This window comes from Lontra canadensis, unplaced genomic scaffold (assembly GCF_010015895.1).
Source record: "Lontra canadensis isolate GAN:19392208 unplaced genomic scaffold, GSC_riverotter_1.0 scaffold1, whole genome shotgun sequence".
Taxonomy (NCBI): Eukaryota; Metazoa; Chordata; class Mammalia; order Carnivora; family Mustelidae; genus Lontra; species Lontra canadensis.
In genome coordinates, this window is record NW_022630995.1 from 111597695 (window position 1) to 111616785 (window position 19091).

The window sequence follows — 19091 nt, forward strand, 5'->3', positions numbered from 1 at the left end:
TTGGATATTTATTAAAAGAAAACAAAAACACTAATTTGAAAAGATATAAGCACCCCCCCCCATTTTATTACAGCATTACTTACAGTAATCATAATATAGAAGCAAACTAAGTGTCCATCAATGGATAAATGGACACATACACACACAGAGACACACACATACAGAATGGAATTCTACTCAGCTTTAAAAGAGAATGAAATCTTGCATTCTCAAAACATGAATAAACCATAAGGGTATTATACTAAATGAAATAACTCAGAGAAAGACAAATACCTTATGACTTCACTTACATGTGAAATCTTAAAAATTAAAAAAAAAATGAAAAAACAAAACTGAGTAAAACTAATAGACACAGAGAACATATTGGTTCAACACAACTTGAAACTTTGAATTATTTTTATTTTTCTGTGTAAAATCATATACCCTCCATGAACCCCATTCCCTTATTGTTTCATAGAATAATGTTTAGTATTCAACACATTAACATGTGGGAAACCGATCTGTGAACTTTAATGTAATATAATCATTACTGTATTACCATTTTTGAGTGTCATTTGTCAGCATATATTAAGAGTATAAGATAAAATCTCACTTAATTTTTATAATGAGCTTATAAAGTAACTGTTATTATACTTACTGTACAAATGACACAGGGTGATTATATTACATATCCATAGTAACACAGCTAACAGATAAATAGTGCATTCTTTTTATTCATAAGTAATAGATATGACATGAATACCAGGTCTTGTTGAGGACAAATTCATGTCATCTCATTATTTGTCCATGACTGATCTGCTCATTATCCTTTCCAATTCCTATTGGTAGGTGCCAATGGAACGATTTATCTCACAGAGTTCTTATGTTGTAATGTATTTTTAATCTTTGTATTTTTTTTTACAAAAATCAATAAACTTTCATAAGGCATTTGACAACTTGGTTGATTTTAAAATAGTTGTATTTCATCATGAAAAGAAAAAATATCTATTTTTTATTCATATTCATATGCTGAACTATTTAATCCTCGTGTAAGGGGGGTGGATATAAAAGTTCTAGAAACAACATTGAAATATAAATGGAACACAAGTACTCCACTGGGAGGAATTCACTTTGCTTACAAAGAAGAACTGTACTTTGTATAAAGATGATTTCCTGAAGCAATCAGTGTATGCCAGCGGAAAAGACTAAAAGATACACAGTGGGAAGATGATCTCCATTTATCTTATTCATACAAAGCCATTTATAATTTTTTTTAAAACTCCTTATTCTATTTTTAGTTAGTGTCCAGTCAGGAAGCTCAAAGTTTACTTTGTGTTCTATTTCCTCTTAGGATTCCATGGCCATAGGAAATGCTGAGACTCACTGTATGAAAACAGGACCCAGAGTTGACAATAAGGTTTAGTTGGTGTTACCTCATTTATAATGATCCAGTGACAGTCAAAAGCAACCAAATTAGTCTCCACAACCTAGAACAGAAAACAAACCAGCTATCAGTCAGCATTAATAGTGAAAACCAAACCAAACCAAATGAATATACTTGCAAATGGCAGAGAAAAACAAAAACAAAACAAAAACAAAACCCATATCACATGTTAGAAAGATCTTTGTTATTAAATTAGAGATGTAAAACTGTTAGCCGAACACCACAGAAGCTTTTGTGTTCAACGTGCGGATGTACTGTAGACTTGCTAATTAAGTTTGAAAATAAAATTCATCACAAGCCTAGAAAAATAGGTTTCAACTAAAAAAATAAATAATAGCACATAGTGATTTAACTGGTAGTTCAAATCACATTTCCTATTTCAAGTAAAGTTTGATGGCTTTCTATTCTATTTCTACAGTCTGGCTCTAACATTCTTATCTTCTGCTATTTCCCTATGTAAATGCTTGCTATTTTCTTAAAGCAAACTGCTCTGTGTTCTGAAACACTTTGTGCTGTGTTCTCTAAGGAGATCCAATTGTAAAATTGTCTGAATATAAAAGCTAAAAGCAATAAAGATTTTATTAACATTAAGTTGTGGGTGGATAACTTCAGTAGCTTTTAGCTTGCTAATTACATAAACCCAATTTATGCAAAAGGAAAAACAAACAATATATAGGTCGCAGTATTGACTGACTAACTTTGCATAAATTGATTCTAAATGATTCTTGGCTTGGGCTAAAAAATGTATGCTTGGTCACACACACGTGTGTGTGTATGGAGTGTGTGTGGGCGTGTGTGGGAGACACAGTATGGTAGAGGTAGCTTTTGTATTTCTTTCCATTCTATCCAATCTTATACATATTTTAAGGTATGTTTTTATGATTCATGCCATGGGGCATACAGGCATATAACAGGTGACACTGTTTTATAAAAGATTATTCTCATATTTTCATCAATAATGCCCACAGATTGGGTTTTAAATGAAGATGCTTTCTAATAACTATCAAGGAGTTGTTATAATACAGTGATTGTTTTGCTGGTTATTCTTTTTCCAACTGAGAAATGACTGTTGAAAGATGCACTGAATCATGAGAATTCCAACTGGAAATATATTTCTTGTATGATTCAATGTTTTCTGAAAGGATGTAGTTACTTTCAGTATTTTTGCTTTTTTCTTTTAATTTTGGTATAAATTTTGTACTATTTCAATATGTATCACATCAGTCCCTATGAATTTATTGAAGTATATAGATAATACATTATCATATAAGTAAAGATGTTATTTATTTTTAATTAATATCATTATTATCATCATTTTTTGAAATACATATATTTTCCATTTATATGCAAAATAATGTAGAAAATATGACTTTGGCAGTTTTCAGTTTTAGAAATCACTTTATACCATTAAGGTCAGCACTTCTAATTTTGTGATTATATTTCTTTAATCATCTTAGACAAATCAATCACTAATTTATTAGCAATAAAAAGTGTTAGAAAATAAGAAGGGACTCTAAGAATTTAAAGAAATACAAACCAGAGATTCTTATATGAAGAAAATAGTTCTCCAGTTAAACAGAGTGAAATATATATTTTTTAAAAGCCCATGACTTTAAAAAATGAAAAAAATGAAAGCCAAAATATAGATTGAAAGAACCTACTGAAACAACATCAGCAGTAGAGTGAGGAGATGGCTCAGTTTAACTTAAATTGTCTTCATGTCGATAATCTGTACCATTTGGACAGATTAGGCAACATCTGGGCTCTTAGAACCCTTCATTAACCTGTGGATCTTTTTAAATGAGAAGCTGTCTTGTACAACAGCTCTTATGAAAGAGGTAGAAGGTAAAGGTTGCAGTGGTAACTTACTGATAATTTGTCTGGGCCATTTTCCTATTCATTTTTCATACTCTGACCTGAAACAAACTTTCAGGCAAAAGCATGGCACAGCATAGAAGTACAGGCTCAGTCTTGTGTTTCCATAGAGGAGAAAGGTGAGTATCCCGTCTAAGGCCATGGTTCTATTAATTCTACCCCCCTCCTTTGCTTAGGGTCAGCAGGGAGATTATCTTCTTTCATTCCTGTCTTTAATTTCACTCATGAGTATGGATACATAAGCCATTTCATAGTATCAATTTGAAACAAGGAAAGAGATTATTAGCATATTACTGCAGATAAGGAAATAAATCATTTACTACAACAGCTTAAATTCTTGGAACAGACCCTATTCCTCTCCTACTACCTGATGTGGTACGGTGCTAACCCAGAAATAAACCTCTTGACACATTACATTTTGGGTCTTCTTATTAGAGTAATTCAGCCTATTTTATCTAATGTAATGCATTTTTATTAATCTTAGCTATGCACCTTTTTCTAACCTTAATAAATTTTAATAAATAGCTCATTAGAGTAATTTTAAATCCTGTGATTTTATAAAGGCATGGTCTCCAAACCATGCCATATTTGTTGGCCTTTTCACAAATGTCGAATATTCAGGCCTTTTTTCATGAGCCCAGTATTCTTTGGGGAAGGAAAACAAATTATGCCAGAAAGGTACTTAAGAAGGAAAAGGTAGATATGTCTGTCCCTTGTATTACATACCAAAATAGGTGTACGCAACTCAAATCCATGTAGTAAGGTGGCACCCTGTTATAAAGAAACTCTGAAGCTTTTTTATTGGTATGTTGTACACAAAATGCTAATGCTCCCATTCGTCATCTGAGGAGGAATATACTTTCCTTAGGTTTATGTTAACATCTTTATGCATAAACAATGAGCTGGCATGAGTTATCTGATTTTTTAATAATTGAGTGTCACTAAAAGTAAGTGATATGAAAAAGCTACCAATTAAAATGGTAACTGATATCTGGAAATGGAAGGAGCATTTACAAAGGGGTATAAAAGATGACAGGCACTTGAATAACCTAGACTTTGGAAACCCGGTAGGCTTTGAGTTCTTTCACTTAAATGACTAGAACAGATATATTGTACAGATAAAAATAAAATGTATTACTATACCTATACTAGCATATAGCATGTGAGTTTGTATATATATGCATCTCCTTCAGAAAAGTAAAATTACAACCAAGTTAAAAGAAAAAACGGAGCGAAAATGTGGTTTATGCTTTCCACATATTATCACATTGAGCTAACACATAATGAATATTCTTAGGAGAAACATATTTAAATAAAAAAGAAATTCACAGCAATTTGTGTGGATAACAAAAGGCACCTAGATATTGTAAAGCCAAATCAAATCATCTGATAATTTTTCTATTTTTTTAGTAATATTAGTCCCTTTTCACCTGATATACCTCAGTCTCAGTAATGCTGTATCAGACTAGCAGCATTACTAATGTGAGGGACTGTATTACTTCTGGATGAACTATTAAGAAGTGATTGTAAGATATCCTAGAATTTTTTAAACCTTAGATTTTTTTTCACAGTTACATTAGAACACAAAGAGGGAAAATTGTTTCCTTTCCCCATCTTCCTTACCTAAGTATCTCATCTCCTTTTTCAGCAGTAAACATATCTGAAGCCAATGAAATAGATTAAGCAATTGATTGTTTTTTTTTCCCCTTTTTTCACCAGGACCCTATTTTATATCTGAGCTCATTATTGTTATAGTTGTATGTTCTCATTCCGTGGATTCTTATAAGTGTCTAGCAAGTTAGTAAATACTAACTGTATTTCTTAGTACAAAATTTCAAGAAATTTTAGATTGCTATGAAATATTGAAGATCCTAAAAAAATAATAAAATGTTTATTACCATAATGATAAGAAACACTCCTTGAAAGATCATATGCTGGAGTTATTCAGTCAGCATTATACTTGGTCAAGTCAGCAAGAAAAAAACCATCCAATGGGGACTCCTGTATGTTTGGTATTCAAAATAACAGAAAGGAAATATGGATTTTCCTTCATAATCTACTTCTCCTCTCCTTACGCCACGCTTCTCTCTTATCACTAGACATGTGTATATTAGTCATGTAAAGGAGCATGGGGCATGTTCGTATAGAGTTGCTTCGACTCTGATACAGAGCACATAGTTATAACAAATGAGACTACCCTGCCTCCCAAGAAGTTGAGCTTATTTTAAAAGAATTGAGCAAAAAAGGGGGGGAAAAATCAAGCCCTGTCAGGAAGACAAGCGATGAGTAAGGACAAACCATCTGTCACTGGCAGGAACTTTAGAACTTCTGAATCTTTAGAAAAGCCTGACAATTTATCACCATGTCTTCCATCATTTGTCCTTAAATCTTCAGATGTGCTAAATATAAGACAATCGGAAGCAAAGAAATTGCCAGAGCATGTATCTCACTGGTAATAAATGTGGAACAGTTCCTAGGAGCACAGAGGACAATTTAATTGACTAAACAATAACAGCAACATGCTGTTTTTCACTCAACCTTGTGGCTTAACTAAATTAAACTTGTTCCCTTTGCAGGAGGCAGTAAATATTACACGTTTATGCAAAGCGTTCCAGAGCTCTGTACACCTGCAGCAGAGAGGATTTCAGGTGTTTACTTCCTATTCCTGTCTATTCCAAATCGCCAGGTGGAAACATGCTTGGGGAAGGACCCCAACAGTTATGCTGGAACAAGCGGCCAGAGAAATATTAAACAGCTCTTCCCCTCCTGGCTCCTCATCTATAGTAAGACTATAGCTTATATCTGTATTTCTAGAACTATATTCTGTGGGACACTACCTCCACTAAAATTCATAAACATTTGGTAGCAAGTAGATTTAGAAATGCTAGGTTAACCAAATAAATAGATGTCAGTACTGCATCACTCCCCAAAGAATTAAGCAGGTTAATATAAATATTGAAAGTAATTAACATAAAATTCATATTAATATAAATAATATTGGGGGACATATAGCTTCAGACCTATGAGTGTGAGCTCTAAAGTAAGAGTCAATGCCTCTGTTTTCTTTCAGTGTGACTTTGAGGAAATTACCAACCCTATAAACCTCAGGTTCCTCATTTGTAACTAGGATTAACACCATTGCCTACGTAATAAAATCATAGTGAAGCTCAAATGCAACAATAGTAGACTCTCAATAAACACCAACTCTTCCATTTTAATGAATATGTTTTATGGAATTCCAGGAGGAGATATTTGGAATTGGCATATTCCAAATTGATCTGACTCGTGGGGAGACCAGTTTTCTCCATTATAAATCCTATGGGATCAGTACTTTGGGGAAATGTTAATTTAGTCACACATTGCTAAAAGTTCTAAAATTTTATTGAAACCCCACAAGGAATTTTCTAATTTTAAAATCATGGCCTTAAAATAATCCTACAGAAAGAGTGACTAACAGAGGACATTTTCCATAAAACAATTAGAAATACAGGAACAAAACTTGAATTACCATATTTTATGTAAAATTCAAATGCATATGTAATAGTTTTGGCCAAATAATGATACTTGTTCTTTTCTCTTTTTAACTTTTTTACCCCCTTTGTAATTAAACAAAAGAAACGCAATCATTATACTCTCCAAAAAAGTATAAAAAGGAAATATATCATATATAAAGTTTATAGCATATAGTAGATTCTCAGAAGATCAGTGGATTTACAGTCCAAACCCTCCCTCCAGTGTCCCAAATATCGTATATGACGAAACTGCACAACCACAAAGTTCTCCTAATAGAAATTCCATTAGGTACTCCAGTGCTTCGAAATGTGAAGTGAAAATACAAAACTTCTTAAGGTACAGTCAACCTGGAGTTCATTTACATTGCTTTTTTTTTTTTTTTTTAAAGATGGGTTGTTTTTCATTTTCTTTTCACTAGAATCGCCAAAGCCACAGTCCAGGGAGACCTTGGAGTATTGTGTAGATTCCATTTTAAAATCCCAAATATATCCAGCAGATGGCATGAGTAAGCCCTCGAGAGCTGATACTGGGCAACACAGGGATATTCTGAAATGACTGTCTTGTTTGCATTTCCCCTTGAGCTCAGCATGGGTCCGCAACTCTCTTCTGTTCTTATCCAAGCAGCTACTATCTGCCATCCCACTCTGTGCCTTTCGCTTTAGAATCTCTGCTCTGATCTTCCAGCTGGAAGACCACAAATACACTTTCATCCAAATCCTCTTGCCATTACTGCCAAAGTTATTTCATAAACGGATATGCTAGAATTATTGTTACTGCTGTGCAGTTGGGTCTTCCCACACCCCCTGGGAGATGGAAATATGCCACCGCTGAGATTTGGCCAAAAGTATACTACCTGCTCTGCTTCTTAATGTGGAAAGATGGGCACTAACACGCACATACACACAATAGAGAATCTGTATTCATCCTATCACATAGACCCACCTTCCTGTGTCCTAAATTACTGAAGAGAGATTGAACAACTACCAAAAGTGAATTCATGATTTCAATACTTTGACCAATGAGGATACAAATAAGGATCTGACAATCATTTCCAGGGCAGGGGACCACGGTTTAACTGCTTTAATTCTTTCTGAAGTTTTGGTTGCATTGGGCTTCATTTAGATGTTCTGCTGTGGTGATTGAAGAGTACTTTCCGCAAAACAATTAGGAAAAGTAGTGGTTGTTCAGAAACCGTTAGTCCTTTCTCATGCCATGTTCTAAAATGTTAACCTTTAGTACAACGAGGGAATTAATGTTACATTAAAATATTTTTTGGATTTTCTTCGTTTTTTAATAGCTAAGTGATTCTTGACAGAGTAAATTACTTCCTAAGTATAACTGGCAAACAGATAAATGCAAGTTCTTACTTGGATTTGATCTCCGTTTAAAATGGTGATTTCGGGGCACATTGGCTCTTAATTGCTGGGATTTATGAAATAAGACTTTCTTGTTATCTTGAAGCAAATAAAAGGGGAAAATGCTTCTTATAGAGAAGTCTATTGATCACATCAAAATACAACATACAAGCTTTTCACCACCGTGAACTTCATGCTTTGCTTTGTTCTTTTTTTTTCTTCATTCCTTTTGATCTGTTCTCTATCTTCTCTCCTTGACAAGTGTTTCTCAAAACTCAGACTAAAATAAATGTCAAATCCTTTCCCAACCCTCATCTCCCTAGCCCCAAGAAGTATTATCCCCAAGGTCGCGCTCATCTAGCACTTTGAGCAAACCTGTACCCAGGTCTGTTAATTTAATTAAATCGTGTTGAGTTATGTAACTGACTGTGAGAGCTGTGTTGTGTTTTATATCCTCCTTACTCCCTCTTCATTAGCCTGACTGGCTTTCTTGCTGGTTCTCCAGGACAGTCCTGCTTTGGCCCTTACCTTGCTTCCTGAACTGCTCTTCACCAGAAGGACAGATGCACACAGCCACACAGCCCTGGGCATTGCATGTGGGACTCGGCATAAACATCACTTCATCAGGCATGACTTCTGTAATCACCCACTTCTGATAATCCCCCCATGCATTATCCCACATGAAGCAGACACACAGACACACACACACACACACACACACACACACACACACGATTTACTGCCTCTTTCCGTGCACTAGGGACATAAACTTCACAACCCTAAGAATTTCATTTTGATCATTGGTCTATAGCCTGAGAAAAATAAATGATATATAATAGGGTTTCAATAAAATTTGTTGCCAGGCACAAGGCAAATTTTCACTAAATGCTGTTTGTGGAAAAAAGGACAACTATATAGTCGTAACTCCTGTTTATGTATCTGTGGATATCCTTACCCCACCTTTGACTAAACCATTTGATAAACTTGTTTGAAAGGAAGTCACTGGATGGGATTTCATTGTTAAAAAATAAATAAACAACAAGAAAATGACTCAACTCACATTTTTGCCAATGTTGAGCTCTTGATTACTTATGTGGTAATGAAGTATAGAATTATCATATTCAAAATTTCCAAAGTCAAAAGCCTCAGAGTTTGGAGGTTTTGTGATATTAGAAAAAAACATAAAATTTGAAAAACTGGACTTGAGTTCAAATGCCAGATCTTCTTATTGATAGTCGATATATTACTTACTCTGAGTCTCACTTTCCTGATTATAGGAATATTGCTTTTTTCATAGGTAGTAAGGCTTACATAGATGAATGTATCTAAAACACTTGGAACATTGTCAGAACTCAAAAATGCTAACTTCTTTCCTTTGTTAACTTTCTTTCCCTTTACTCAGGTTATTGCAGTATTTTCAACACTACTCATAAATGACTATGAGTATATTTATTCAATTCAGTAAATGTTTATTAAACGCTGTTTATAGTATATTTATAATAATAAAAGCTAATATTTATTCAGTGCATATTATGCCCTGGGCACCAAGTGCTTATACATATACAGTAACTTATTTAATGTTTACTACACCCTTATGATGTAAGCACCACATTCATTGTCCACCTTACATGAGAAGAAACTGAAGCAACTCACCCAAATCATTAATCTGGGTGTGGAATCCAGAATCAATAACTAGTAAATAATTTTTCTACATAATGTTTTCACAGCCTTCTCCATTCAGGTTTCAGAAACTGTTTTGCTTTTTTCAGAATTAAAATAACTACAGTTAAACTGAATATTGTATAACATTATATGATACAAACTGTTGTTTTATGTATTTAAACTCCAGTGTATAACTTACTTTTATCTACTTTGCACTTTTCAAAGATTATGAACCATAGAAAAATTTGAGAAATGAAGGCAGTCTTATCTTCCATTCTGCTCCATGACCTTTACCTTCAAGTGGTAAAAGAAAATTTGTTTTTCTTTTAGTGAGTCTTAATTCCCAACTTCTTTTTAGAATGTAACTTGTTGTAAGGATTAACTGATCAACATTATATATATTATATATATATAACATTATATATAAGGATATATAGAGAACTATTTCTCTGATTAAGCAATAGCAACTATATATATATATATGTATATATACTATATATACATACATATATATACGTGTGTGTGTGTGTGTGTGTGTGTGTGTGTGTATACACACACATATATTTCTCTGTTCCTGCTCTCTTTTCATAACAGAACTTTTGATTAACCCCACAGGATGAAGGGTCAAAAGTGTCTAGAAGAGAAAATGTATAATGATTCTTATTGTGGCCGTGAGGCAGTAAGGACATTAGGCATCTAATTTCTGTAGTTAGTTAAACAGTTTACTACTCTTCTTTGTGTAACTTGGCTGTATTCTGGGTTATCAATAGCTCATTACTGATGAAGCCAATATGGATGCTGATTATTACTCATTAAAAGACATTCCTAGTTTAGTGTTTCTCTTATCTTTGGGCTCTTCTAATATTTCACAGGGACTCTCCCTTTAGAATATCAAGAATGGTATACAAAATTGATGATTCTAGACTCAAAAGACTTTGGAGGGGGAAACGTATTTGAAAGGTCTTATTAGTTTTAATACATAAAGTACCCAAAAGAAAAATAAAGAAATGCAAAATGTGAATTTCCATGGCCATATTCCTAAATAAACTGTTTTGGTCATTCTCAAGATATTTAAACTCATTGGAGGTAAGATCCTTGAATATTTTGTAAATCAAAACAAGACCTTCAAGCTTTTTCAGGTTTCTAAATTTCTTTCATAATTCTTTCATAAAAAGTATACCTTGTGGCCTACCATAAAAAATGTTTTCAATGGTGTTGGACTTGACAGCATGGACAATTTCCAGAATTTCAAGCAATTGACTCTCCCGTCTGTGCTATTTCACTATGGTGAAATATAAACCATCTTTTTCTTACCACTGACAAATCACCTTATGGTGTTAGAACTGTGTTTAGTAACAAAATGTCAGTTGAAACTGAGGCACCAACTGTTAACTGCTCAAACAAAATGTCATTTGTAGAACAGAATTACAGAATTTGACAAAGGAACCTATGCTATGATCACAGAATCAAGAGTATTCAAAAATCATCCGACACGTTTTAGAATTTTCATTGATCTTAGACCTCTCATTAAATTATTTAGTGAATTATTTTTAAAACTTTGTTTACATGGATGCTTATCTGCCTGTCAGTATTTATAATAGCACAACTTCTACAAAATTACTAGAGTTACCCTGAATCCCATTTACATCGTTCCACCTTTCCCAGAAATGGATCACACAAATGTGAGTTAGCATTCAACAGGTAGAAATGGTTTTAAGCCCTCAAGTTCCAGCCCCTCTAAAATCAGAAACAGGGGTGCCTGTGTGGCTCAGTGGGTTAAGCCCCTGTTCAGCTCAGGTCATGATCTCAGGGTCCTGGGATCGAGCCCTACATTGGGCTCTCTGCTCGGCAGGGTGCCTGCTTCCCCCCTCTCTCTGCCTGCCTCTCTGCCTACTTTTGATCTTTCTCTCTGTCAAATAAATAAATAAAATCTTTTAAAAAATAAAAAAATAAAAAAAATCAGAAACAAAGCAAAAAAATATCTGAATAACAACAGCTACCATTTTAGGGATGTGTATTAAAACATTTTAATGCCTTTCATCATTTTGGTCTTATATCAACCCTTTGAAGGTAGTTGCTATTACCTTTCCCATTTTACAAATGAATTAACACAGTCTTAACTTAACTGCTCCCTTCTCCTGATGTTAGAACAGGAAGAGTTTCCTCTAAAGGAGACTAATTTCAGTAGAGCTTTGAGTCCCTTTCTTTTTCTTTCTTAGGGAATCTGCAACAATAGTTACTTACATACTCTGCTTTCCACATCTCTCCATTTTCCATCTATGGGACAACAGATTTCCTTCCACCTAACACATGAGCTTTCAAATGACTTTCGCAGACAGTCTTGTCAAATACTGCCTATGATTGCTTTCTCCTTTTTCACTTCTCACATTTATATAGTGATCATTCTGGCTTCTGTTCCCAACTCCCCCACTCTTCTTTATTTGTCTGGCCTCTAGGTATCTTTTTTTTTTTTTAATTTTTTATTTATTTATGAGAGAGAGAGAGAGAGAGAGAGAGCACAGGCAGACAGAATGGCAGGCAGAGGCAGAGGGAGAAGCAGGCTCCCTGCAGAGCAAGGAGCCTGATGTGGGACTCGATCCTAGGACGCTGGGATCATGACCTGAGCCGAAGGCAGCTGCTTAACCAACTGAGCCACCCAGGCGTCCCTGGCCTCTAGGTATCTTTTAGGCGTAATTATCCTCAGCATTTCTAAGAGGTCTTCCATGATCACTACACCCCTCCCAACATAAACTTGTCTTATAAATGTGGATATGAACCACCATCTCTGAACATGTTTAATTATATAAATATTATTTATTTATTTATTTATTTTTTTAATTGGACTACATTCTCGACCCTACTAAAAGCTTCTTGAGGCAGGGATGGTGTTTTATCTATTTTATATTTCCAAAAACTAACTCTGGACCTGACTCAGACAATAAGTATTGTGAACTGGACTTGAACTATCCTGTTATAAGGTTACTTTGCCCCATAATGTGACTGTAGATGTTAGGAGGTTACTTTGCCCCTCCCCCCCGCCTAGGTGAACTGCCCTGCAACTGCAGGGGAAATGAGTTTCCAGCATATTGACCTGTGCCACCTCTAGAGCTTGTATCCCTTCTCTTCTCTCCCTGAGAACTTTTATCCAGCACATTTGGGCACACACAAACATAACCTAGAAGTGAGGGTATGTTAGCATCTCTGGAGATCAACTTTCAGCCAACAGTGATGGGAAGAAGTTGATGAACGCTCCTGTCTCCCCACACTCCTGTGGGAATGACTCAGAGGTATATTCCAAACTCAGTTTCTTAGAAGGCTCCCCACAGGATTGAGCTCCATTTGCCCACCTTTGTAAATCAACCTGGTAACACAATCTTGACTGACTTTTCTCTTTACTCTCTCTCCCTTATGTTTACCATTCCCTCACTTGTGCTTTTTGGGACAAACTCCTTGGTAAATCATCTGCACCCAAGTTCTTGTCTCAGGATCTATACCAGTAACTCAAACTTAGTCAGTCTTCCTACATAAAACACACAATTTACTACACATGAATTGGGAATAGTTGCTATAGTTAACTGAAGAAATTCTTGAGAAGTAGAAAAATGCTTGAGACATTAAAATTATTCACAATCTGTCTATAGGAGTTGTCTTCCCATAATAGACTGCTGAGAACTCTCATAATCCTAAAAAGCTTTGATGTCACTGTGTACAGTGTATTTGGGAATTCTTCACATAGGTGATTCTCAATTCTTCGTGTGCATCAGAATCACCTGGAGGAAGTTTTAAACATAGTGCTGGGCCCACTCCAGTCTTTTCTGATTTAGAAGTTCTGGCATGGAGTCTAAGAATTTGCATTTCTAACAAGTTCCCAGTTGGTGCCTGTGCTGCAGGTTTAGTGAATCATTCTGAGATCCACTGCTTTACAAAACAGCCCTGGTCAGGTTCTGAGTGTGATGATTTGACGTTAAGTCTATATTCATTCAATTACTTTGACAAAACCATTCAAGCTTTTTGAACACCTGAAACATACTAGACACAGCGCTAGGATGGGAGTCGATTCATTGAGCAAGGCAGACTTGGTCTTTGTTCTAAGTGAGCTTCCAGCTCCAACAGAGACTGTGAGGAATCTGAAAAGTGTAACAGCCTCTAGGTGATACTCCTTCACAAATAACCAAGAACACGCACCTTTCCCCAGGAGGAAAGACGAAATACTTGTTTCAGAAAGAATATAGTCATTTTAACTTATTGTATAAAAATTGCTTCTAATTTGAAGCAAACTTCTTTCCATACATTAAAGGGTTGTGATTTATACCTTGATCATAAATCATACACAAATTATTTCAAATCACACATATTTTCTGTTTGGAATGATGAAATTTTATTTATAAAGATTGAATTTCTGGGATTAGTAACCATAAACATTAATTTGCTTTTATGTCCATTTTTGTTTGTTTTTCCATCTGCAAGTGACAAAGTCAGCCTTGGATAAAGGCTGGCAATTATATCCTGAAATATATTATTGAATTTGCCTGTTCATTATTACTTATATGCCATTCCAAGTTCAATAGTAGGAATCAGTTCTGGCATGTTGTTAAATAAATTATGTGTTAAGGTTTGCTTTAACTAATTCCAGTCAGATAAAAAGAAAAGAAAATATATGTGTGTGTGTGTGTGTGTGTGTGTATGTATATATATTCTAAAGATTACTGTAGGTATTTCACTCTTCAGTCAGATTTTCTTCTCTTTTTTTTTAAAGATTTTATTTATTTATTTATTTATTTGACAGATCACAAGTAGGCAAAGTAGGCAGAGAGGCAGGCAGAGAGAGAGGAGGAAGCAGGCTCCCTGCTGAGCAGAGAGCCCGATGCGGGGCTCGATCCCAGGACCCTGGGATCATGACCTGAGCCGAAGGCAGAGGCTTTAACCCACTGAGAGACCCAGGAACCCCTTTAGTCAGATTTTCTTTTGAGAGTTGAATTTTTGGAATTTCAAAATTAATTTCTAAATTAAAAATAATTTAGGAATTATAAAATGGGACTAAGGTGTGGTACTGTCACTAGCGTTGAGGCTGTAAATGCTGTGTGGAACATTTGTGGTTCATAATTCAAAAGGTGGCCTGGAGATACGTGTCAGGCCTTTCTTGGTCCGTTATAAAGAATTACATACCGATTTCGAATCTCCCATATATTTCACAATTTACTGAAGTACTTAGCACTGTTTCGCAGCATTCATTCATATTTAGCATAATTTCACAGTCTACTCAGGTCAGAATATGAAAGGAAGACAGCAAAGATGGATCTATTAGAAAATAATCCCTTGGACTCCCTCAGACCCAAAGACATGCACTAACAGCTGCAGTTCTGAAGGCCACCTGTTTTCCTCCCTAGAGAAATTTGAAAACAATCATAAATCAAGCTGGCTGACAAGCTTCAAAAGCCTTTCTTCCCAAATGACAGAAGTATGAGAAGGCTTTCTTTAAGAATATTCCGGTAGTACTTCTGTGAGAATTAAAGACAGAGACATAGTTGAAATAAATTTCATTCTCTGATCTGATCACAGTCCTTGAAATGTAGTCTTTTTTCTCCAACTGCTTTGTTTTGTTTATTTTCTTTTGCAGATTTACTGGTATGACACAGACTTACTGGTATAACACTGTGGCACAACCTACTACAAGGTCATTATGGCCTCATGGAGTAAGGGCAGGTGTAGCGTAGTTCAGTATGTTTGCTCTTATAGACACATTTCATTCTGACTTGCATTATGATTCACAGCGAGGTTAGCTCTGAATAGTTTTCACATCAATAGAAAAGTTCTTTCTTTGGATGTACTCATCCCTTGTCTTTAAGGTACAAAATTGAGAAAATCAAAAAGATACATTGACTTGCATCTTACCTTGTATGTTCTAATCAGTTTACTGGAATGTTTGTCATTCAAGTTTCTAATTTAATAACTTAAAAGATAATGTATTAATTAGAGAAGGCCATCTTCATTCCTAAAGATAAAATTTGGACCTATAATAAGATTATTTTAGCTTTTAAGTTCTTTAAGTGGGTAATGAAATTATTTTTTTTTAATTTTTTTTCAGCATAACAGTATTCATTGTTTTTGTACCATACCCAGTGCTCCATGCAATACGTGCCCTCCCCAATACCCACCACCTGGTTCCCCCAACCTCCCACAAACCCGCCCCTTCAAAACCCTCAGGTTGTTTTTCAGAGTCCATAGTCTTTCATGGTTCACCTCTCCTTCCAATTTCCCTCAGCTCCCTTCTCCTCTCCATCTCCCCATGTCTTCCATGTTATTTGTTATGCTCCACAAATAAGTGAAACCATATGATAATTGACTCTCTTTGCTTGACTTATTTCACTCAACATTTTTCAAATGCCTCCTTTTTCAGTGGCTGGTTGTTTCATTTTGTTTAAAAAGAACAAAATGCTAATATGGTTATGAATTCAACTCCCTGTGTTAAGTAAATTACTATTCCTTTCTTCCAAAATTATGGTTTTATCCAGAAGATACTAGTCCCCCCCAAAAGAACTGAATATTATCCTATCATCATTGAGTTTGTTTGTTTCATTTTTTTTTTTTTCTTGTGGAGCCCAGAATGTGGCTTGAACTCATGACACCAATATCAAGACCTGAGTTGAGATTAAGAGTCAAATGTTTAACCCACTGAGCTGCCCCACAATTGAGTTTTCAAATGAAGAATGTAAAAAGCAGAAATTTGATGTTATAGAGAGATATCACAAAAGTAGGAAAAGAACTGAATGGTCATACAGAAATGGATGGAAGACATTCTGAGTATAATGAACAATTTCTGGGTGATATTTTGCAGAACATAGTGGAGAGATAAATGTTTTTTGAAACATTATTGATGAGATATACTTAAAATGGACTTCGAATAAATGGAAAGCTGAGATTGATGTTTTTATGCAAATTCTTCCATATATTTTGAGACGAAGAATTGACATACCAGAGTAGATTGGGTTTAGACAACTGTTTGGGACACACAGAAGATAGTCAAATCTGGAGGTGACAAAAAGAAAAATCTAAATAATGTTTTTACAGTTATTTTTAAAATAATATTTAGTGATGAAGATTGAAGATTTATAATAACTGCTGTACATAATTTATGATTTGTAACACTTCTAATTCTATTTAAATAAAATTTGTTAAAATTAAAAATTAAATGTCATTTAAAAATCATCACATGGGCTCAGACATATTAGATGAATTAATGTTTCTAATTATAAAGATCATAGTAAAAGGATCTGTCTCAACATTCTAGAAGTAGGTATGCTGTTTCAGAGGAACAGCGCTTGCTATTACAGCTAAGATTCTGGCGCAGAGAGTGGGAAGAAGCAGATAAGCAGTATTTCTTATCAACTGATTCTTTAACAGGGTTGAATTCTCTCTTGTATATTTTCGTCACAGAATAATGCCACTAAATTATTGTAAAGACTGTTTTGTTGAAACATTTATTCTTAGAAAAAGAATTAAAAAGTTCAATTTAAAAATAAAGTATGAACTCTTTTATCTTCCTAATTTTCTTAAATTTTATCTAGCATATATGGGGTGCCTGGGTGGGTTAAAGCCTCTGACTTCGGCTCGGGTCATGATCCTGGGGTCCTGGGATGGAGCCTCGCATCCGGCTCTCTGCTCAGCAGGGAGCCTGCTTCCCCCCACCCCCTTGCCTGCCTCTCTGCTTACTTGTGATCTCTGTCTGTCAAATAAGTAAATAAAATCTTTAAAAAATTTTTTTATCTAGCATATATATATATAATATTCATGTGTGTATATATATATGTATATACACACACACACATATATATATAGTTAAAAACAGTTAACTAACTTTATTTGAAATTTTTGATACTTGTAGGTATACCATAGCATTTCCAGAACTAATAGAATCTCACTAAGATTAATTTCCTGATAAATTGTTTGCAATTTTTCTGATGTGCTTAATAAAAATCACTTAATAAAAGTCATTGATTTGCAAAAAATTCTGAATCATATTATATATGTATTTTAAAATTACACTTTTACTTGCTTTTACTTAAACTTACTTTGTGATAAGAGGTCTCTGCCAATTCAAAGGAAATAATAAGATCAAAGCCTCAAAATATCCAATGAGAATTATGATTAAACAATAACAGAAAGAGAAAAAAATATGTCAAAGAATGATCTAACTTTATAGTTAGGTAAGTATGTCATTCTTCTAAATAATGAATTTTTTCTCTGTTCTAATTTTATTTGTAAAAGTTCACAGTACTGGGAAAATCCATTTTAGCTTTGAATATGACTTTAAGAAAGCTAAAATAAAGCACTTCAAATTTTAAAAAAAGGTTCTTGAGACCCAAATAAAGGCCATTTTTAGGGTTTAGAGATGGATATTATTTGAAACCTGGAACATCCCAATTATTTGTTGTTTGAAATTTGAATTATGATTGAAATTATCAGATGGTTCACCAAAGTATCAAGGGTTATCCAATATGCCAAATTATTGAATGGAGCTGAGGAGACAATAAATCTTGAATAAAGAATAAGCGTCTCCTTGAAAGCTGAATTAAATCCTCTTTATTAAATCAGTGACTATTCCAATTTATAGAAATCAATAGTGGATTTTTGAGTTTAATAAACTATAGGGATCTATATTAAGTTCTAAATATATCAAGGATATAAACAAAAAACAAAAAGTGTAAAGACACTAGGGTTTGTTGTTGTTTTAGTAAAAGTGAAAAAATTGCTAGACTATTTCCTTTTTTTTTTTTTTTAAGATTTTTATTGACTTATTTGACAGACAAGAGATCACAAGTAGACAGAGAGGCAGGCAGAGAAAGAGGAGGGGAAGCAGGCTCCCTGCTGAGCAGAGAGCCTGATGCGGGGCTTGATCCCAGAACCCTGGGATCATGACCTGAGCCCAAGGCAGAGGCTTTTACCCACTGAGCCACGCAGGTGCCCCAAGACTATTTCCTTTCTTAAGACATTTTATCTGGGAAATGAAGTATGACATTAAAAAAAGAGAGAGAATGAAAGCACTGAATTCTTTAAACTATTCAAGTTTACAATATTATACAAAAAAATAGATGCAGAAATCAATTAGACAAGTTTGAAATTTAATAATTGTAACTATGTTCTTCCAAAGAAGGCAATAAAATCAATACTAAGACTTGTTAGTTTCTCAAGAGTTTAAGGTGAAAAATATATCACTACATGAGGAGGCAAAAAATTTGCTCTATTGCAGGCTTTCTAACCCATTA

At 34.5% G+C, this 19091-nt stretch overlaps 1 protein-coding gene across 5 annotated transcripts in view; it reads right to left on the bottom strand.

The window, feature by feature from the left end:
* Nucleotides 1-19091, bottom strand: part of GRID2 (glutamate ionotropic receptor delta type subunit 2) — a 1456428-nt gene that overhangs the window by 570867 nt on the left and 866470 nt on the right. For all 5 annotated transcript variants that reach the window (XM_032861590.1, XM_032861599.1, XM_032861608.1 and 2 more), the window contains one exon: nucleotides 1413-1466. In XM_032861590.1, coding sequence (XP_032717481.1) covers nucleotides 1413-1466 — 54 coding nt within the window. The remainder of the gene's footprint in view (nucleotides 1-1412; nucleotides 1467-19091) is intronic.